The sequence below is a fragment of the Trichosurus vulpecula genome, chromosome 6 (genome assembly GCF_011100635.1).
Source record: "Trichosurus vulpecula isolate mTriVul1 chromosome 6, mTriVul1.pri, whole genome shotgun sequence".
Classification (NCBI taxonomy): Eukaryota; Metazoa; Chordata; class Mammalia; order Diprotodontia; family Phalangeridae; genus Trichosurus; species Trichosurus vulpecula.
In genome coordinates this window covers 209,624,449-209,646,583 of record NC_050578.1, presented here as the reverse complement: position 1 = coordinate 209,646,583, position 22,135 = coordinate 209,624,449, and the positions used below count along the sequence as shown (strand labels likewise).

General features: G+C 40.6%; 1 protein-coding gene across 1 annotated transcript in view; it reads right to left on the bottom strand.

Annotated features, from left to right (window-relative positions):
• The window catches only part of NOP14 (NOP14 nucleolar protein), a 52,916-nt gene that overhangs the window by 4,386 nt on the left and 26,395 nt on the right, over positions 1-22,135 (bottom strand). Inside the window, exons 6-15 of the mRNA XM_036764733.1 lie at positions 21,792-21,914; positions 20,815-20,946; positions 18,860-19,157; positions 16,547-16,677; positions 13,770-13,855; positions 12,885-13,020; positions 9,379-9,480; positions 8,582-8,735; positions 3,501-3,660; positions 2,014-2,161 (exon numbers count right to left, since the gene is read on the bottom strand). Of these exons, the coding sequence (XP_036620628.1) occupies positions 2,014-2,161; positions 3,501-3,660; positions 8,582-8,735; positions 9,379-9,480; positions 12,885-13,020; positions 13,770-13,855; positions 16,547-16,677; positions 18,860-19,157; positions 20,815-20,946; positions 21,792-21,914 (1,470 nt within the window). The remainder of the gene's footprint in view (positions 1-2,013; positions 2,162-3,500; positions 3,661-8,581; positions 8,736-9,378; positions 9,481-12,884; positions 13,021-13,769; positions 13,856-16,546; positions 16,678-18,859; positions 19,158-20,814; positions 20,947-21,791; positions 21,915-22,135) is intronic.

Sequence of the window (22,135 nt, the reverse complement as noted above, 5' to 3'; positions counted from 1 at the left end):
CCCCCATCCCGTGTACTGCCCCAAAGGCCATGGCCACTGGGCTCCTCTTCTACTGGTCATGTGAAAGGAATGAACACCAAATACCAAGCACTTCTGGTTACTGGCCACCAAAGAAAGCTATATTGTCCTTTGGTCTTCCTTCCCTCCATCCTTCCCATACCCCCCATTTCTGCTGTTATCTCATACTACTCTCCACAACATAAGCTGGCTTCTAAGAGGTGGTGCAGCTGACAACATTGGAACTGGATTAATGAAGACCTGAGTTTGAATCCTGCCTTAGACACTTACTAGCTGACTGTCCTTGGGAAAGTCATTTAACTTTTCTCAGCCTCAATTTCCTCATCTACGAAATGGGCATAATTAGTACCTACCTCTCTGGGCTGTGACAATCAAATGAAATAATACAGGTAAGACAATTTTACAAACCTCAAAGTGCTACATGAATATTCACTATCATTACTATTGTTATCAGACTGTCAAGTCAGCTCAACAATCATTTATTAAGGTTTATTATACATCAGGCAATGGGCTTAGGTACTAGAGGTCCCAGTCCTCAAGGACCTTATGGTCTCCTGTTCCCCAATCATGCCCTTCACTTGACCATCTCTATGCCTCGATTTATGCTACTCGCTATTCCTATTAGTCCTTCTACCTGTCATCACCTTCCTCAACATTCTCTAAAACAACTCAAACGCCCCTAACACTCTAGCCCCCAGCCCAGGCCAGTGACGGCCTTCAGAATAATAATAAAATAATAACTTTATCTTGCAATTCTTGATTGCATTCAACACGTGACCTTGATACTCAGGTATCTGTGTTCCCATGCCTCTATTACACCGTAAGCTCCACGAGGGCAGGGATCATGGATCGTGTCTTCTCTAAATTGTGTGTCTTCCTCAAGGCTCTGCAAAGAGCAGGCATTCAGGAAATATCTGCAGAACTGAATTTTCAAACCTCTGCTCTACTTAGGTCAACCTCATCCTTCCCTCTCTCCTCTGCTGCCGCCAATATGCCTGAGCTAGTAAAAATCCTGTGAAGGAAGCCAGACTGAGAATGGGAGCAGGGTGGAGAAATCTGATGGGGAACCCAATCGGAAATCCAATTTCTGAAATAGGTTCATGTGTGTGCTGCCTGTCTGCCATAAACAGGAATGATCCTCTAAACACTACTCACATAAGTATGAACTGCTCAAAGTCAAACTGCCACAAGCCAAGAAATGCCTTGTTGACTTGAAGAGCCAAGAAAGCAATGATCTTGCCAAGGTAGTTCTTATAAGAATTTAAAAGTTCTTCAAGTGAGAAGCAATTCAGAAATTATTCTCAATGATTTAAACTCCTCTGAGCCAAATCTATAATTAAACAATGGTACAAAGATAAACTCAAGCTTGCCACTATTGTGTTATCCATTTTTACACCTTCCAGAAGAAAAGCTTCCTCGATATTTGTAGATTTAAATTACATCAAAGAAAAATACTAAATTTTACAAGTTATAACCTATGGATTGTCCTGGATAGTTACTGAGGTCCCTTGCAACACTCGAGTTCTGTGATTCTGTAGTTGAAAAATGCACTTGTTCCCACTTCCCAGATGAACCCCACTGGAACCCTCTAAAGCCAGGGGTGGGGAACCTGCAGCCTTGAGGCCACATGTGGCCCTCTAGGTTCTCAAGTGCAGCCCTTTGACTGAATCCAAACTTCACAGAGCAAATCCCCTTAATAAAAGGATTTGTTCTGTAAAACTTGGACTCCATCAAAAGGCTTCACCCAAGGCCTAGAGGCCACATGTAGCATCGAGGCCAAAAGTTCACCACCCGTGCTCTAAGGGAACACAAGTGAGTGGTACAGTGGAAAGAGCACTGACTCTTGAGAGAGATAACCCAGGTTCAAATCCCACCCCCAACACTTACTACCAGGGTGACTTTTGGGCAAGTCCTTTAACCTCTTCTGTAAAAAGAGAGTCGGACTGGAGACCTTGGACGACCTCTCCAGCTCTGTGACCCTAGGGCCGTACTCACTTGCAGCTCTCTGGGGTATCCACACTCTGGAATGTGCTCTGTAAGGAGGACGCTGAGAGGCTTCATTACTTCAGGAAGAGACGGCAGTGTGCCGTACATAGTCAAGCACCGTTTAATGAGGTGTAAGCAGACAGATACGCACGATAATCTGCAGGAGAATCACACGTTCAGGTTCAACAGTTCTGACAAACTTGGTTTAACTACCTTAGAGACGCTGGTGGCCCTAGTGCAAAATGAACTTTAATGACAATCTTGAAAACAGTCGATACAACTAAAGAAAGCCCAGCTAATTCCAGCCAGCCACTGTTAAAATATCCATGCCTTTTCCATGGAAGCAGCAGCAGCCTGCCCTATCAAACAGATGAAATCAATACTGAGACGAGCACTACTAGGCAGACATGCCAAGGAGTTAAGAATAGACAGTATCTGGAAAATTACACACATGCCCCTGAATAAGAAGGAAAGGATGCGGGAAAACACAATCAACCTGAAAAATGCACACTAATTTCACTCCACAGTCAAACAGATATGCTTCAGGCCTAGACCAAGTACCTTAGGGAGAAAATCCCTCTTTTTTTTTTTTTTTAAAGAGAAGTGACACTATTCCTGAGACACTTAGGAAGGGTTTAAAATATCACAAAGTGTGTGTGTGCGCGCGCGCGCGCGCACAGTAGGACCATTGTGGCAAATTACCTAAAATTAACAAGGTTTATCAGAGCAGCCTTGCCAACAGCCTCTGCCAACATATCTGCTGGCTTTTCCACGCTGGGTCCCATGGGCACAAGTCCATTTTCAGCTGAGCCAATATATGCTTACAGGTGGCTGTCTCTGGGACTGAGCTAGGGTCCCAAATTATGCTGGTTGTTAGAGCCAAGTAAATGTCTGCACTAAAGGTAACAGATAAGGAGGGAGCCAGTCACCCAAACACCACAGGAGCCTGAGGAAGGAGGACAATGCCTTGGACTTGCAGTCAGAGAGCCCGGGGAGGGGCACCACCACTTATTAGCTATATGACCAGGGGCAAGTCACTTAACTTTTCTGGGCCTCAGTTTCCTAATCTGTAAAATGGGAAAAGTAATCCTTGAGTTATCTTGCTTTTCCAACAGTAGCTCTGCTTGGTTTTCACTCCAAGCTTTTCAGCTTCCTTTTGTGTATTGTCCTCCCCATTAGACTGATAACTCCTTGAGGGCAGTGACTGCCTTTTTTTGTCTTATTAGCATCCCCAGCCTTAGCACAATACCTGGCACCAGGTAAATGCTTAATAAAGGTTTACTGACTTGAACCGAACTATCTCCCCCAGAGCACTGTGGTAAAGAAAGTACTCTGTGAATACACAGCGCTTTCCAAACAGAAATGTTATCACCATCTGGAAAATTTAGAACAAAACATGGACAACGACTCCAGTTCACAACTCTAGCACTAGCTTTGCCCTTAGAGTCTTTATTTCCTTCCAGTTCCATAAAGTCTTTTCAGATTGTTCCACATACCTGATGTGATTTGTTTCTGTTTCACTGCTTTCCTTTAGGCCATTCACTTTACTGAGAGGGAGCCCTTTTTTGGGCCAAGTGTCCATATCTTTCTTATCAGAAACAAGGAGCAGTTCTGAATTCCTTCCTAGTGGTTTGAAAGGATGTACCAGGGTATAACCTAAATATCAAGAAAAACTGTGTGAACATTATTGGATATAAAAAGTCAAACCAAAGGGTTTGAACCCTAAATTCTAAATCCAGGACACATGATCATTTCAAAGACACACAACTGGGGTCATGAGGAATCATGTTGAAGTCCTTGTGAAGCAAGAACACCAGATGCACCCGGGGGCCCATGCTGGCCTATTTCCAACCCTGCATTGTTTGTCACAGACAAAAGGTCTACAAGCTGAAAGCACATAGGCACATATAAGAGGGGCTGTTGGGATAGATGGAGACTGAAAGAACAGGGGGATTAAGGGCTTTACTAGAACAGAGTATCTGACTCTCCTCGCCTCTTGCCTTCTTTCTTTGCACGAGATAAAACAGAGGGAAGCAGTGGGAGATGATGGGAATGGCCTGGACTTGGCCACATGATTCACAGTATTCAGAACTAGAAGGCCCCTCAGAGACCATTCAGCACAACTGCTCTTTTACAGATAAGGAAACTAGTCATAAGAGAAACAATGTGATTAAGTCAGAAGACAATGCTCAAAAGCAGGCAGACACTTCCTAGCCATGTGACTTCAGTTCTGAACTCCAGTACTGTAGCCTCATCTATAAGACACAATAATACCACCTATTTCACTGAGTTTTTGTGAGGAATGTACTAAAAACAGATTATGAGGGGAGATGTAGAAGGGGAGGATCCCCTGCAAACACCTCAATAAAGCTTTAAAGTGTCCTAATTAAAAAAGGAATGAGGAGAATGATGTGAAGACTCCCCCAATCCAGCCATGGTATACAGAAGAAAGCTGGACTCCTGCATAAATGCAGAAGTAAACAAGCTGGGGTAGTTGGCAAGTGCAATACAAAGCAGCCCCAAAGCATTTGGAGAATGGTCCCTTCTGGGAGCCCAGAAAAGAGTGGTCCCAGAGCCCCATGGCAAGAACTGAACACTGATGGAAGAGAAAGGGAGAGAAAGGCTCTGTGGAATTCAGGAAGGGGTACAGTACTGAGGGCAAGGCCCATGGCAATAACAGGAGGGCCCTGAGCAGAGGCCAGTGTTCGGATATCCTGGGAGTTTCCACCACTACCACCACCACAGAAAAAGGCCTCGGAGACATCCAGGCAACCCCGGACCAACTCAGCATTCAGACAACCTAGCACTGAATCACGGAAGCAGATGAAGCTAAAGAATTCCTAACTTAAGACCCAAGCATAAGTCCCTTCTCCTCTGACCCAATCTAGACACCAAGGTGGCTGAGATAAGCAAGACAAGGAAAACACAAAATACTATGAGTAAATTCCTTGGACTGAGAGGTGCATGCGGGGTAAATCCTAAGGAAGAGAGCAACTCCACAAGCCCAAGTAGAGCCTTGAGTAGAAAAATAAAAAGTGTACTGGATGCAAGGCTTACAAGAGGACCTGGAAGAGATGAAACAAGATTTAAAATGGGACAGCTAAGGACAAAAGAATGTCAAAGAGAATTGTTATCTTAGAACAGACAATGAGAAACCTTGCCCAAGAACTGAAGTCTCTGAACTGATTAAACAATGAAGTGGATATTTAACTATAAAAAAGAACTGAATGTTAAAAGAAAAAATATATATAATGTGTATATATAAATTCAAGAAATATTTTTTAAAAACAAACAACTAGCCTGGAAAACAGGTCAAGGAGGGAAAAAATGTAAGAATTTGGATTATCTGAAAATCATGACAAAAAAATGTCAGGATATCCTATTTTAAGAAATTACAAATAAAAACTGCCCAGAACTCTTAGAACTGGAAGGCAAAGTGAAGATAGAAAGGACACACTGGTCACTTCCTGAAAAAAGAAAACAAAAAACACCAAAAAGAAAACTCCCAGAAACATCACAGTCAAAATCTAGAGCTTCTGAGTTAAAGAAGCCAAAACTAAAGAGTTCAAGTATCAAGGAACCATGGTCAGGATCACATCAATTTTGACAATGGCTGTTATAAAGGAGGGAGAATTTGGAAGCTGATATTGCAAAAGATAAAAGATAAAGGCTTAGTGCCAAGAATCACCTATCTGGCAACACAAATTATGGAAACAAGTGAAAATTTCATCAAAGAAGTCCCAGCTGTAGAAGAAAAAGAAATTGATGGAACTAAACAAGGAAGAAAGGAAACAAAATTATCCTTTTTTGCAGATGATGTGATGATTTGCTTAGGGGAGCTTAAAAAGTTAACTAAAAAAATTAATAATTTCAGCTGTTTCAGGATATAAAATAAATCCATATAAATGATCAGCATTCATGAATATTACTTACAAATTCCAGCAAGAAGAGCTAGAAAGAAAAATTCCCTTTCAAACTAAGTACAGAAACTATAAAATATTTGGGAGTATATCTACTAAGACACATCCATGAACTATATGACTCAAATTATAAAATATATGTGCAAAAATAAAGACAGACCTAAATAAAGGGAGAAGCATTAACTGGTCATGGGTAAGTCAATATAATGAAAATTACAATAGTATCTAAGTTAATTTATTTATTCAGTGCCATACCTAGCTACCAAAGGATTGTTTTATAAAGCCAGAAAAACTAGTAAAAGAAATTCATGTGAAGGACCAAAAGGACAAGAATCTCAAGTGTAATAATAAAACAAAGTAGAATGGCAGGCGGTCTAGCAGTATCAGATCTCCAATTATACTACAAAACAGTAATTATTAAGAGGAATTGGGGCAGTTTTAAAAATAGATCAATCAGTGGAACAGATTAGGCACACAATATATAGAATTATACAAATATACAAAGACCTCAGCCAGTGGCTAAGAACTCACTATCTGACAAAAACTGCCAAGAGGTTTGGCATAGGTATAGACTTAGCTATGGACCAACATCTGACACTCGACACCCAATGAACATGTGATGTGGACATAAAAGGTGATGTCATAATGAGAGAAGGAAGAAATTTCCTTTCAGATTTGTGAGAGTTCATGACCAAAGATGTGAGAGAAGATCAGAGAAGGTAAAACAGACAATTATGATTACATAAAATTAAAAAGTTTTTACGCGAACAAATCTAATGAGTTAAAATTAGAAGGGAAAGTTATCTAGGAAAGATCTTTGCAGCAAGTTTCTCTAAAAAGTTTCATTTTCAAGATATTGTACATCTAGAGCCAGTTCAAACGTAGATGCCTAAGAGCCATTCCCCCAATAAACAGACTGCAGCAGGAAGGAAATGAGCATCGTACCTACTATGTGATGGGCAGTGTGCTAAGCGTTTTCCAAATATTATCTCATTCAGTCCTCACAACAACCCTTCAAAGTAGGTGCTAGTACTATCACCATTTTACAGTTGAAGAAATCGAGGCAAACGGGTTAAGTGACTTGCCCAGGGTCACAGAGCTAGTAAGTACCTGAAACCAGATGTGAACACGGGACTTCCTGACTTCTTGACTCATGAGAAATGCTTTAATTTATTAGAGATAATTATTAGAGATTTGGAATGTCTTTTCCTACAGTTGTTGATAGCTTGGATTTCTTCATTTGATAGCTGCCCGTTCATGTCGTTTGGGACAGCTGGGGGGCAAATTAAAGCAGCTCTGAGGTTTTACCTCACAGCCATCAACGACAGCAAAGATGACAAAAGAGGAAAATGGGAACCCAAATGCGCTGTTATTAGAGCTGTTAATTGGTGCATTCTTGGAAAGCAATGTGGAAGCAGGCCCCGAAAGTTACAAGACCGTTCATACTCTTTGACCCAGCCATGCCATGACTATGTCTATACCCCAGAGATCAAAGAAAGCAGAACACAATCCATATAAACCATGTGTGGGGAGCCCTCAGCCTCAAGGTCACACATGGCCTTCTAGGTCCTTGGGTGTGGCCTTCTGACTGAGTCCAAGTTTTACAGAACAAATCCTTTTATGACGGGGATTTATTCTGTGAAGTTTGGATTCAGTCAAAGGGCTGCACTTGAGGACCTAGAGGGTCACATGTGGCCTCAAGGCTGCAAGTTCCCCGCCACCCCTCCCATCCCCCCAACCTCCCCCCGCCATATAAACAAACATTTTTTGTAGGCAACTTTTTGAAGTGGCAAAGAACTAGAAACTTAGGGGGCGCTCTACCTACTGGGGAATGACTAAATATACTGTAGCATATGAACGCAATAACAATATTATTCTGTTATTGTGGAATGATGAAATGTGTAATTTCAGAGGACACTGGGGAGATGTCTGCGAACTGATGCAGAGTAAAGTGAACAGAAGCAGAAAAGCAATCTATACAGTGACAACACTAAAAAGAAAGCCTTTAGAACTCGGCCATTGCAATGAAGACGAAGCCTGCCGCCCAGCTCCTGTCAGAGAGGAGGAGGACTCAAAATGCAGAATGAGATAGAGATTTTTGGGCACTGACAATGTGGGAATTTGTTCTGCTGGACTGAGCATACTTGTTGTGAGGGTTTTCTCTTTCTTTTTTCAACGTGTGTGTGTGTGTGTGTGTGTGTGTGTGTGTGTGTGTGTGTAATAAATGCTTATAAAAACAAATTAAAATCTTAAAAAATGATTTTCATTCTAAAAAGGAACTTTAGTTCCTCCAGGGAGAAAAGAAATACGCTCTAAATCACACAGCGAGGGAAAGCCAGCAACAGATTCCATGTTCTTGACTTCAAACCTAGTGTTCTTTGCAAAACATTTTTTAATACAATGTGACAATGAGAATGGGGGAATGGTCCAAGTATCACCTAGGAAATGGAAGCCCGCTACACTGACACAGGAAAGAACCTCAGAGTCCCTTGTTAGAAATAAGACTCTTTCACCTATTGTGATGACTGCAGAAATTGTGTAAGTTCAAAGTATAATTTAGAAAATAAAACTGAAAACACAGAAATTTCAAAATAATGGCTTTAGTTTTTAACTTAACAAGGAGACAGAATTTTACTTACTGTCTTAAAGAAACTCACCTGGAGTACCTTTGTTGGGAGTGGCTATGTGAAGCACCCCAGCTAGGAAGTTAATAAGTTCAGGTACAAACCTCTGGGACAAAGACACATATTCCAGGAATAAGCAGCAGACAAACAGTCCTTTAACAACGTCTTGAAGCGATGTGACAGGGCACTAATGGAGAGTACATTAAAAAGGTCTGAGCCACTATTTTAGAAAAAGAAATTGTCAGCAATAGGTTTGATTAACTTATACAGCCAGTGTACAGGTCAACTATAAGCGACTTTTTTCCATCACAGATAAAGTTTACAACTGCAGATCCTCCCTACATACTAACACAGGCCATTGGGGTACTGAAGTTTGAAGTGAAAAGTGTAAGCCTTGTTTTAACTAGTAAAGCCAACAGAGGGAAGCAAAACAAAACAAGACAAGCCAGTTATTACCAACTTAAAATGACCTTTTTTGAAGATTACCCTTTGCCCTGGCCTTTAATCTCTAGCTGCTAAATTTATCTTTTCCAACCTGCGTCACAGCATTATCTGGAACATGGAGCTTCAAGGACTGAGCCTGAAAGCATTTATTATCCTGACGTCAGTGACATGACCTAAGAAATCGCTGCAGCCTTCTCAGGCTTTCAAAGGCTATCTCCTCATATAGGCAGGCAGGATTCTTAACAGCTAATTGTGAGGAGAACTAGGCAGTAAAACCTTGTTTATCAGAATATGAACTATGATGCTTTGACTATCTCGGGCTACCTTTTTAAAAAAAGGATATATGGCAAAAGTCTTAGATGAAAGTTAAACATTTCATGACATACCTTAGTGAGAATCTGACTCATACACACCAGGGCAGGAGTTACTACTGGATGCCAGAAGTCCGAAGTTGGAAATAATATTCCAGTAATTTTCAAATAAATGAGCTGAAAAAGTTTGTTATTAACAAAAGATTAGAAAAGCAGCAGGAGACAGTTTTTAAAAAGCACTCAGATTTGGACATATGGATTAAATGCACAGAAAAAGCTGGGTAACATACACCTATAGGTCTAGTGTGAATTTTTTCAAATGTTTTATAATACATTTAGATATACTACTTGTTAACTCTTTAGAAAAATCATTCCTTTGTCTTTATCCCACTCCCTTTCTGGCCCCCTCCAGATGGCCAATTATTCTAAAAGATATAACTGTTAATCTGGAAGATTCATAACCAAGGAAATCCCTGACTAATTCCTATGTGTGGGGGTGGGGTGTGAAACTACAAGGGCTAAAGCTGACATAGGACCAATTGTTCCACTGGATTACACGGCCTTGGAGTCACAAGACAGAGTTTGATATCCAGCTTGGAAACACCCTGGACAAATCATCTCATCTCGAGCTTCAGTTTCCTCCTCCTTAAAATGGGGCTACTAATGCTTCTGCTGCCTACCTCACGGGGCTGTTGAAAGAAAAGAGCTGTAAAAGTCTGCTAAGTTCTGGCAGAGATGCTGGTCGACTACTAAAATTTTTTTTTTGTCTTTTCCAGGGACAGTCTATCATTAGCATTGACAGAGACACTAACCACATTCAATGGAAAGAGAAGCCTCTTTTCCCTGCTTTAATACTGCTGAAAATATATTTTTGATAAGAGTAGCAACAACTTGGTGGCCAGGATGGCACATCTTAGCCAATGGATGCTGCGCTGACATACCTGATGTCTCTTGTAGACTACTAGGCACCTCTCCTTTTCCACCTCTTGCAGTAACATCAACATGGCCTACAGATCACATTTTTTAAAATTCCAGACTTGTATATTATATTACAGAGTTACAAGAGCAGTCAAAAGGTACTCTTGAATATCCCCCATTAGACTTGCTCTGTTTGGCCTAACAGAACAGAACTAGGATCAAAAGATGGCATTATAGGAAAACTGATACTGGCTTAAGCTATGGAAAAATTTCTTAACAACTGGGGTAGTATCACCTCTGCCCTGGAGGTGTGCAGGGCTAGATAGTCACATTTTGGTGAGAGTGTGGATAGGATTCCTTACCTGGGTAACAGCTGGACTACCTGTCCACTGAACTACCTTCTAGCTCTCCAACTCTTTAATTATCTCTTCCTAAGGGACTAAATCTGCAGAAAGATACTTCCACTCCCTTCCTTTTCTTCTAACACTTTTTTTGGTATACTTATCTCTCTCTCTTTTATTTTTTATTTTTAGTTTACAACACTCAGTTCCACAAGTTTTTGAGTTTCAAATTTTCTCCCCTTCCCTCTCCGTCCAAGATAGCATGTAGTCTGATACAGGTTTTACATATGCCTTCACATTAAACTTATTTATACAATAGGCAAGTTGTAAAGAAGAATTATAACCAATGGAATGAACCATGTTATCTCTGCTTTGAAAAAGAATCTGGAACTAGGATGATTCCTGCCTTTACTTAGGATTGAGGTAAGGAGAATTGCTACTGATCATTGTTACCTTTTAGCAAAGTAGGGCTAACAATTTATCCCAAATAACTGGTTTATGAGGAGCACAGATATCATCTTCCCAGGCTTCTGATTAGTAAACCAGATACTTAAAGAGCTTAATAATCAGGCTCAAACTCCTAAAGGGAATAAAAATGGCTCCACTCCTACCTGGGGCATGCCACGGTTGTCTCTTGCTCTTGCTCCCCGACAGCTATGGGTTGTGCCTCACTGTAACCTTAACATTCTTCTTCTGGCTCCCTACCTGTGTTTATTAAATTTCTGTTCACTTTACAAAAGGATCAAATTCCTCTAGGTCTTCCCTGAGCAGTCCGGCCTCGTGGAACAAGGCCGGAGCTGAAGCCAGAGACAGGGGCTACATCCTGCCAAGCTGCTTCTTAGATGGATGGCCTTGGGCAGGATCTTGTCCCTTGGTTTCCTCCTCCATAAAAAGAAGAAAAATCTAACTAGGTGGCTTCTAAGGTCCTTATATTCTGTGATTCTGTGATAAAATGCTTGGACAAGACCTCATTTTAAATAAATCTAGTTTATTCTCCTCAAGGTTAATAGGGTTTAGGGTAGGTGATGATCTTAATATCTATGATACACACACACACACATACACACAGAGTTATTTGGCCTTAGGTGCAAACAAGCTGTAAGACCTAATTTCTGACCTTAGCTTTGTAGTACTCCAAGAAATCTCATGAAATCCTTTTTTTTTAAAAAAAAACAAAACATCATAACTTAAAAATTCTATTTAACTTACAAAATAAATACATGCTATACAACATACTGAAATATTGAGGAGCAGGGCAGGGGTACTGTAAAATTACATAAAAGATAAGGCTTCAACCCCCAAGAAGGTGGGGAACCACAGAATTAGAACGACCTCATAACAGCACAGGAAGTGATCAGTCTGACCCATCTAACAAAAGTGTGCTTTTCCCCCCTCCAATTCGTCAGGGAATAAGCTAGTACTAATATGCATTAGGGTGGCCATTAAACACAAGGGCTTTTTATCTGTAAAAACCATATGGAAGTCAAAGGAACATTGTATACAACTGTATCAAGAGGACAGTCTTTAACAGTGATTCAGATATTCCTGACATTGCTATTGTTAAGAAAAAGAGACCCATACATGCTTTTTTGACCAATAGTAAAATAATTTAATTTGGGCTTACGGGAGATGATGTGGTCTAAAAAGAAAAACACTGAACTTGGAATGAGAAAATCTGAGTATAGGTATCAACAACACTTGGTAGCAAGTCTCTCTAAACCTCCTTAGTACAACGGGGATATTAATGCACACTGTCTAACTTCTCCTCCTACTTACTACCCTACTCTGATGCCCTGTCAGAGTGTGGCGGTAACCTTGGAGCAGGATCCCCTAAGATTGGATGAGTTAGAGAATAGGCTTAGTGGCCATGATGCTAAAGCCCCCCTCCCCCACCCAGATCTGTTGGAGGAAAGCACTTGGCAAGCCTTTATTTTGGTCAGGGCCTTGGACTCTACTAGTTCGAGGAATATCCTGCTGATGGTGCTACAGAATTAAGTAGTCATTATCATAATGAGCTGTTGTAATTCTATTTGGCATCAAAATTAAATCAAGGTCCTGCTGATTTTGAATCAAATTGAGGCTTTTTTTATTAAAAACATTTTAGTTAATTGTCTGTACATGAAAAATTCTCCCAGGTCTTATTCTACTCCATTTTTCAGATTATTCATGAAGCCCTGGGGGCTACACAAGCCTTGGAAGTAATGCTGCATTGTATTCTAATAATTAGCCTTTTAGTGAAATGTAAAAGAGAACTTAATGTCGAAGCTGTTGTACATTATGGGAAAAGTAACCAATTTTTACTCAACAGAACATGTTATTTACCACATCCAATCCCGGAAATGCTGCACGGCCTTTGATTTCAATCATTTCTTCCATCTCATGCACAACGTCTCTGAGGACAAATTTAACAGAGCTGCTTGCAAATTCAGGAAACATCTGGCAAAGACTGTACAACTGCCTGTTAACCAGAAACACAAGTCATCATTCAACTACTCCAGATAGTAAAACCAAGAGAGAAAAAAAAACCCAACCAAAAAAGCACCTCATTGCGACACCAATGTAAAGCTACTTACAAGTTCTCATTGATTGGATTCAATACTAAACTCTTGTTAATAGCTACACCTGGAAGATCTTGGCCAAAATCACTTTTTTCATAATCTGCTGATCACCTATTTCTAGGTGATCAAGACCATAGATTTCCAGTAGACCTGTGTTCTAACTCAGACTTGGTCACTAATTTCACTATATGACTTGTGGGTAAATTATTTTCCCTCTCTGGGCAATGGCTTCTTCCTTTATAAGGATTGAATCAGATGTTTCCTAAGGTCCCTTTCTTGGTCTAACAGACTTCAAATATTTAAGGGGCACAGATAACCTGTTACATACGTGGCCACACAAACCCCTAGTCCATGAGTGGGGAACCTATGGCCTCACAGCCACATGAGGCCTTCTAGGTTCTTGGGTTCAGCTTTTTGATTGAGTCCAGGTTTTATAGGACAAATCCTTAAGGATTTGTTCTGTGAGGTTTGGATTCTGTCAAAGCGCTGCACTTTAGGACCTAGAGGGCCACATGTGGCTTTGAGGCTGCAGGTTCCCCACCCCTGCCCTAGTCCTTTTATAATATCCCGGATGCATTTTTGATGGTTCTAAAGATGACACAAGTTCTCAGAGTCTATCTCGATCAATGTAATACCATGTTTTACTTACACAACTAACTTGTCAATAGTTTTCAGATCTGGTGGAGCCTTGGTAGCCAAATCCCCAATGTACTCCAAGAGGAAGCCAAACAATTTCTGTATGAACATCAACAAGAAAATGATATGTTGATTAGTATTAATAGGAAAATAATTCTCATCCAGTTTAAATACTATCAGTACCCAGGATTTCTACCTAAAAACATGTGGAGAGACATCGAGGGACTAGATCCTTTGTAATTTCAAGGTTCACTGATTAAACTAACAGCAGTATATAAATCAAAATCCTTAGAGGGAAAGTAAGTTGACCACCGTCACACAACCCAGGTTTCCTCACTCTCGGTCATAGTCACTGGAATGCATCAAAATAATGGAAGAAGAAAGATCAGAGTAGCTGCAGACAGGACAGAACTGAGGACCAGCCAGGATGGGAAAGAAAGCTAGACTAGACTGTCACCTTCTCTCCCCTCCTCCCCATTTCATCTCTCAGCTACCTCTCCCCTTTCTCTTACTTACTCTTCTCTTATTGTCACCGAGTCACAGAATATAATCGCTATCCTGGAGACAGACATCACCTAGTCTAAGGGCCTCATCTTACAGAGCTGGCAGATAAGGCCAGAGAGGGGAAGGGCTTGCTCGAGGTTTCAGAGCTAAGTGGTAGCGGAGCTGCAGCTCTGGTAGCCTGGGGCCCCGCCTGGGACACTTTGTAGAGCCTGGATCACATTCTCCCCTCCTGCCTACCCAACAGACTGTGCTGAAAGCAAGGCCAAAACAACAAAATGGTCACCAAATATCTATAAAGCACCTTTGCCTCACGCTAAGTTAGTTCCTAGTAGGCAAGGTATAGAGATACAGATATAAAGAATGAACATTAGACAAAGGCTCTGCCCTTCAGAAACTAACAATCTAAGAAGATAAGATCAACAAATAAAACAATTTTGAACAATGCAAGACAGTATGCATTAAGGGTTAAACTTTGTGGTACAGACCAAGTGCTATAGGAATCTGCGGGCGATTGAAGGAGATGTCTGTAAGTCATAACTGGTTGCTTTAGGTTTTTGCTGCTGGAGGATTTTTCTTGTCTGGCCTTCGATGCTGCTAACTACTAAACTGAAAACTTCTTTTTGGTAAGAGTCACATGTTTTATGACATGTATTTCAGTCTGGACTCTGTCATGGAATTAGCTGTTTAGTGCTGGGCAAGTTGGCATCTTCAGTTTCCCCCTCTGTAGGATGGAGATAATAATGATGCCACCTGTCCCAATTCACAGGGTAGTCACTGAAGATATAAATGATAAAACTAACGTACAAGCAGTTTGCAAAACCAGATGCTGGACTACTTCTGTCTCTCTAACAAGTCCCATCCTTTCCTACCTTGTCTTTGCTCACACTGTTCATCCACTTGAAAGGTTCTTTCCCTGTAAGATGCCTGCCAAAACCCTGCTCCTCCGTTAAGGCCCTCCTTGGATGCTGCCTAACCCGATTCTCCTAAGCCCCAAAATGGACGTGATTTCCCTTTCTTCTGAACCACCATGCCTTTGGTTTGTATATGTCTGGCGTCACCAATCATACTCTGTCTTTTTTAAGTATTTGTGTACTTGTCTTATCCCTGTGTACCATAATTAACTCAAGGGAAGGCACCGTAACTGTATATTGCCTGTAGCATTTAGCTCAGTGTCCTGAACGCAGCGAATGCACATTTTATATTTGGGTGCCATGAGTGGTTAGAGTTGAGCATGGACTATGCCATCATAATAATAATAAAATGAAAGACATTGACATGGTGCTTTAATGTTAACAACGTGAGGACCTGGGCAATATAACAACATAGGGACAATAGGTATGATTACCTCCATTTTACAAGAAAAAAAAAAACAAAACAAGGCTAAGAGGCTGAGTGATTTGCCCAAGCTCAGGAGTTGAGAACTGAACCTAGGTCTCATCGGACTCCAAGTCCAGCACAGTCAAAGTGATGATAATGAGGACAAAGTGAAGGGTTAAATATGTATAGGTTCCAGTTCATAGAATTGTAGATTAGAATTGAAAGGACCTTAGAGGTCACTATCACTTAGCAAAAAAGGAAACTGAGGTCTAAGGAAGTTAAGTGACTTACCCAAGGTCACCCAGGTTAATAAGCTATAGAACCAGTATTTCAACCAAGGTCCTCTAACTCCAAATCCATTGATCTCTATCATTCTGAGTTAATTTTGAGTGAAATTCTGAAGTTTATTGGCTGGTTAGAGAAGCATGGCTGGAGCAGAGGTTATATTATAAGAGTGAGGGGAACACTGGATAGGGTCAGATTGTGGAGGGTCCTGAAAACTGAACTGAGAAGTGTGGATTTGATCTGATGATAATGAAGGATTCTGAGCAAGAGCTAACATGCTAGAAGCAATTTAGAAATGCAATAGTGCACAGGATACATGGCAAAGAGAGTCTAGAGACCAGAAGACCATTTAATAATTCAGGAAGAAGGGCTGTGGAATTTGAAGGAAAGGGGCAGGACAAGTCTGAGAAACAGCTAGAAGGGAGAATATGCAAAAGAAAAAGTCAACAATGGGTGGTGCTTGAGTAAACTGTAGACTTAAAACATTATCACCATTGTCCCTAGAGGGGTTGTGCATGTGCTAAGCACCTGATCAGTCCTTATTGATAATGATCTGGGCAGTGTGAAAGCATTTGCCCACTCTACTTTAGAGAACCACTCCAGACAACAGCAGTCTTATAAAAAAAGACTTAAGATAGGAACACAGCCCTTCAGAGTCCTCCAATCCCAAACACGTAGACATACCTCTAATTTTGCTTTGTTTCCCACAGCAAGACTTGGATGGTTGCATTTCTGAATTCTCTCGACCACCACAAGCTGCTGTTCTGTTGATTTTCCTGAGAGTAAAGACTTAAGTTCCTCATAGGAATCAGGGGCTATAAAAAAATAACCAAAAATGTTTCATAAACAGTATATCCAAAAAGCACATGAAAACACTTTGTTCCTGAGGAATAATCATGTCCATTACAGTGAAAGTTTAATTTCCTTTAAAAACAGTGTGGTACGCTGGAGAACATATTGGCTCTGGAATTAAGAAACCTAGTTGTTCAAATATGGCTTCTGATTCTTACTACCTGTGTGTATGACAGCAAGAAGTCACTTAAGCTTCCGAAGACTTAAGTGTCCTCATCTACAAAATGAGGGGCTTGGACTTAGCATCTGAGGCTCCTTCTAGCTCCAGATTTGTGATCCTAAGAAGTTATTTCCTTTGGCAGATCCTAAATATAAAAGGATAAATATATTTAACGTTTGTTACTTGTTTATACTGAAGAAATCCTGAAGCTTATTTTAATTTCATATTGAATTTTATAAGCTAAAAAAATCTCATCAAAGGAATGATTCCCCAAAATCTCATTAAAGGAATGATCCCCAAATATTTTTCCATGGAGAATCATCTTAAATGTTCAAAGAGGAGGATGAGCTAGAGTTCAGAGGACCATGGTGTTGAGAAATGGAAGAGACTTTTGGAGATTGTCTACTTCAACTCCTTGATTTTACAGATGAGGGATAGGCATCCAATACACAAAGGTGGTAAGAAGCAGAACATGGACTCAGAACTAGGTTGTCTGATGATGCCAATCCAGTTCTTTCCACCACACCATATTACCCCTGGGCCCTCAACTCCAATACTGACTCAGAGGATCAGTTTAGAGTGGAATTGGAAATGCATTGTGATTAGTGAGGACCCCAGCCTGTATGGAGCAGAAGGTACAAAACGAGACACGGTCAACTCTCAGGTTGGATGGAGAGGAGGAACCAGAGTATGGGTGATGCCAAATGCCAAACTGAGGAGTTTGGGTTTGATACCACAGGGAATGAGGAGGCCCCACAAGTTTCTGAATGATGATGGATGTAATAGAAGAGGAAAGGGTCCAACACAATTGTATATAAAAGTTGTTACTTCTGAAAACCTTTTGGTCAGGACCTAGGATATCAGGAACCTACTAGTGAACAATCTCCCTTTACCAATGCAGACTGGAAGCTGATCTCCAACTTAAGGTCTCAGAGAACTGCCTGGGTCACTGAAAGGTTAGCTGACTTGCCCAGGGTCACATGGTCAATATCTGGCAGAGGCAGGACTGGACCTCACTGAGGCCTTCCTATGAGGCCAGATTTCTAGCCATCATGCCACGTTGCCTCTCTCTGAAAATCTTCCAAAGAGACTATTGCTTCAGCTCTCCTCTACATCTTGTTTCCCTCAACATTGGCTTCTTATATTTCACTGATTCCTGTTTTCCATGTCTGAACCACAATAAATGCTATTTATTGTAGATGAGCCACCACGCAAAAACAGTGAAGGATAGACAGCATGATCACAGATAGAGTCCCTATTTTACTGGGCCAAAGCATAGTCTGGATTAGTAAAAAACCATCTAGGTGACATAACCAGGGAGTTTTGTAGGGTGAGACAAGGAGGCAGTACAAATAGTGAGTGAGTCATGTACTACCTAAGAGGCATTTTTTATCTACACTAATAATCTGGCATTTACAGCAGAGGTCTAAAAAAGAGAAGGCTTTTCCATGGAAGAGCCTATCAAGGAGGATTTATTTCCCAAGGCTGTGCACTGAGATTAAGTGATAGTTTGCTTGGAAAAAGCCTCTTCACTAACAAACTTAGGCTACATACCACAAAAACTGTTTCTGCTTAACAATATTAACTAGGAAGTGATCGTGGAAAGTCTTATACAAGAAGAGGCTGATTTGCACTGGCCTATTGGTAGTGCCCAACAGTCATGAAGGAAAGTGACTTTAATTCCAGGATTTCTCTATCACTAACTACCCCCCAATAGCCAAAAGCATGTTCTCACCCAGGGACACTGCTCACCAACATAAAGGGGTTGATAAAATGGGTAAATGTTAACCTAGCTAAAGTGTCCTAAAAGGTATGCAGAAGAGGTACAAGGGTACTGACATAAAGCCGAAATAAAAAGTATGTTATTTCCTTTGTGATTTGATTTTTCCTTTACGGATATACAACGTGAAGTGTAGAGAACTAATAAAATGAGAGCTTTTTCTAAGTCTTCTAAGATACAAGAAAAACCCGGCTTGTTTGCCTACCAGCAAATGTATATGGAAGTTCAGATCTAGCAGCTTCTATCATTGCTTTTTGGTTTGCACCACTTGGTTTTTTTTCAGATGCCTGGACTTGCTTTTTCTTTTGGTTCTCATGTACAATGTCTTCTTTCTCACTATCTATATCTGATTCAAGGTCGGAGTGACTATCTGGAGCATCACTTTCTTCTGAATCCTCAGTATCTGACTCTTTATCTCCTTTCCTTTCACTGTCTTCTTCACTGCCTTCTTGGGCTTGTTCCTCCTCATTAGGGTCATCTATTTCTTGATTTATCTTCCCATCCTTATAATAGAAAAAAAAAATCAATCATTCATAGGATATACAGTAGGCACAATAGTTAAGACAAAATGTTTGAGATAAAAGAGTAAAGATGAGAGTCTGAGCATAAGTAATCTCAACAGGGCACAATTAAAGCAGGGTCTATGCATTATTGGCATCTATTACCAACAGTTAAGCATAACAATACTAACTTCACTTCCAGACTCTGCCTTACAGCCTTTTCTTTTATCCACATGATTCACAGAATCAAACATAAAAATCCAGTTTGGCCTTTAAAGCCTTTTGTAACCTGGCCTCTCCCCATCTCTCTAGTCTCCTTACACCTCCCTCTACTCCATGATCCAGCAATGCTGGCCTCCACATCTCCCAAACTCTGCCTTTCTTTGTATTCCCAGTGTTTAGCATGGTGTCAGGGACATAGTAAGTGCTTAAAAAGGGCTTGCTGACTTGACTTGACCTGATGTGCTAGGTTGCAAGGGAGATGTGGATGGGAGAGGCAGGGGGAAAGAGGTGGCAGTGAGCTATGCACCAGCAATTCCCTGTGCTAAGGCTGCATGAGCGGAGGCATGATGTCCACAAGGGAGCTTACAGTCTTGCTGTTCTCCGCCCTGGTCAGACCACACGTGGAACATGGTGTTCAGCTCTGAGGGCTCCACTTCATAAGGAATGCTGACAAGCACCAATGTGACAAGAGCCCAGCAACCAGGATGGAAACGGGATCTGAAAACATTTTGTGAGGACTGGCTGATGGGTGTGGGAATGTTTAGCCTTGGGAAAAAAGGTCTTAGAGGGAACACGATCCATCTTGTAAAATATTTTAAGGGTTGTCATATGGAGGATGATGAAACTTAACTTGCTTTGCCCCTGAGGGGAGAACTAGGACCAAGGAGGAGACAGAGCAAGGGGCCAGATTGCAGTTTAGTGGGAGGAAGAGCTTGCTTTTAACAGATGGGGTTAAAAAAAATCAAACTATCTGAGCAGTCAGAATTCATCTCTGGAGATGTTTGGGTGGAGCAGGATTGTTTGTCAGGCACATTGTAGAGGGGATCTATGCTTCAGGTAAAAGCGGGAATCCATGGCCTTGGACATTTCTTCTAATACTAAAAAGTCTATGATTCTAAAGGTCCCTTCCTGGCTGTTTCAAGGTGAACACATTTCAGAATTGTGGCAACTGTTAGACTCTAAGTTCCTTGTGGGAAGAAATTTTGTTTTAAACTTGAGTGCTTGAGGGGTATTAGGCAATTAACAATTGATGAAGTGAATTATAGCTATTCAACTTGACATTAAATGACATTTAAAACTCAACTATGAGTACTACTGTATTAAAATAGGTGTGCAGATAAACCACTCACCTACGATAAGGAACAGCTGAAGTGAAAAAATGAACAGTAAAGAATGCTGATTTTACTGATGTTGTTATCTGTGAACCTTCTCCAGGGAAGTGAGGTAGATAGATATAATTACTGTCTTCTCAACAACGTTTTGACATTTAATTGTATCAGTAAACATCTAAACATAGCACCATGCATAACCTGCCTTTTTAAAGAAAAAAAGAGTTCCCTTCAAAAAAGTACACCACTAAGACGAATTCACTAGAGAACACCCCTACTGAAAAGTGATTTTTAAACAACTCAGGATGCTGAATACCCAAATCTCTTACTTTGTAGGAAAGTAAACGCCGATCATCTTTATCTAGAACGAAGCCATCATTTAAATCATCTGCTGACATGTGCTTTGGTTTCTTAGTATTTTCATCTTCCTCCTTTCCAAGCATCCGGCGAAGTCTATCAGCCTGTCCCGAACAGAAACGATAACAGCAAAAAAAGTTTCTATATTGGCAAGTAAGACAAGACACGAAACTTGGGCAGCTTGTCGTCAGCACTAAACTGCTGAATTAATGATTAAAAACACTTTGCTATGTTCTGGGGTGACTCACTGTATTTACTAGACTCTGGAGCACTCACAATTGTGTACTCCTCAGCCTGAATCTCCTTGTTCTGTGGATTCATGTCAGAGTCTGAATGTCTTATGAATGTTTTCTACTTAGGTTTCTTCAACAAAACTAACAAATACATCACAAGTCTTATATGTAAGATTTTAGAGCATATCCTATTTACTAAAGGGAATGTAGTTTTCTTTGTAGTTGAAGGCCCTGTCTTTAATTATAGCAGAAACATTTTTATAGTCACAAAAAAATCCCCCAATATTCATTCTTGCAGTCTTTTCAGTCAAATAAAGCAACTTCTTATTGGAGATATATTGTATACACAGATGTATTGTGTACACAGAGTAACAAGTGCATGAAATAAAGAATTATTCCTTCTAAATATGCCAAGTGATGCCACTAATATGATATAATGCATATTTTCAGTCTGCAAATTAGTATTAGTTAAATCTCCTTCTGGACCAAGATGAAATTACTACATGACAGATGATATCTGAAAGCTGAATTTTCAGTCTGTAGCATTTTCTTTAAACATCTTTTTTGGGTATAAAAGAGAAATGGAAACAGTTTTACAAGATAAACTTAAGCTTTTTGCTGCTGTTCAGCCTCTTTTGACTCAAGAAGTCCAGTACCATTAGTTCCAAGGCTCTAACAAAAGAGGAAAAGGAAAGAATCCACTGGGTTTGAGGTACCTCTAGCTTTTTGAGTCGTGCTTGCTCCTCTTTGGCCAACTCCTCCTCCGTCTTCATCCTGTCTGAGGGCTGCGCCTTCATTTCAAATCCAAGCTCCCGGACCATTATGTCATATGCATCGGGCTAAGGAAAAACAAGCCCTTTAAGTTAGAAGTTCTTTGTCTTCAGAGACCTTTGCCAATAGACGTCTGGCAACAGTTAGCAATGGCTAGGACCAGATCTGGAAGCAGCCAAGCTACATCTAACTCTCTTCCGCCAGAAGAAAAATTAGCATAATAGTACTTAAAGATTAAAGAAATCAATGAAAAAGAAGGCCTTGGAAGACTAGAAAATTCCTTTCAAAA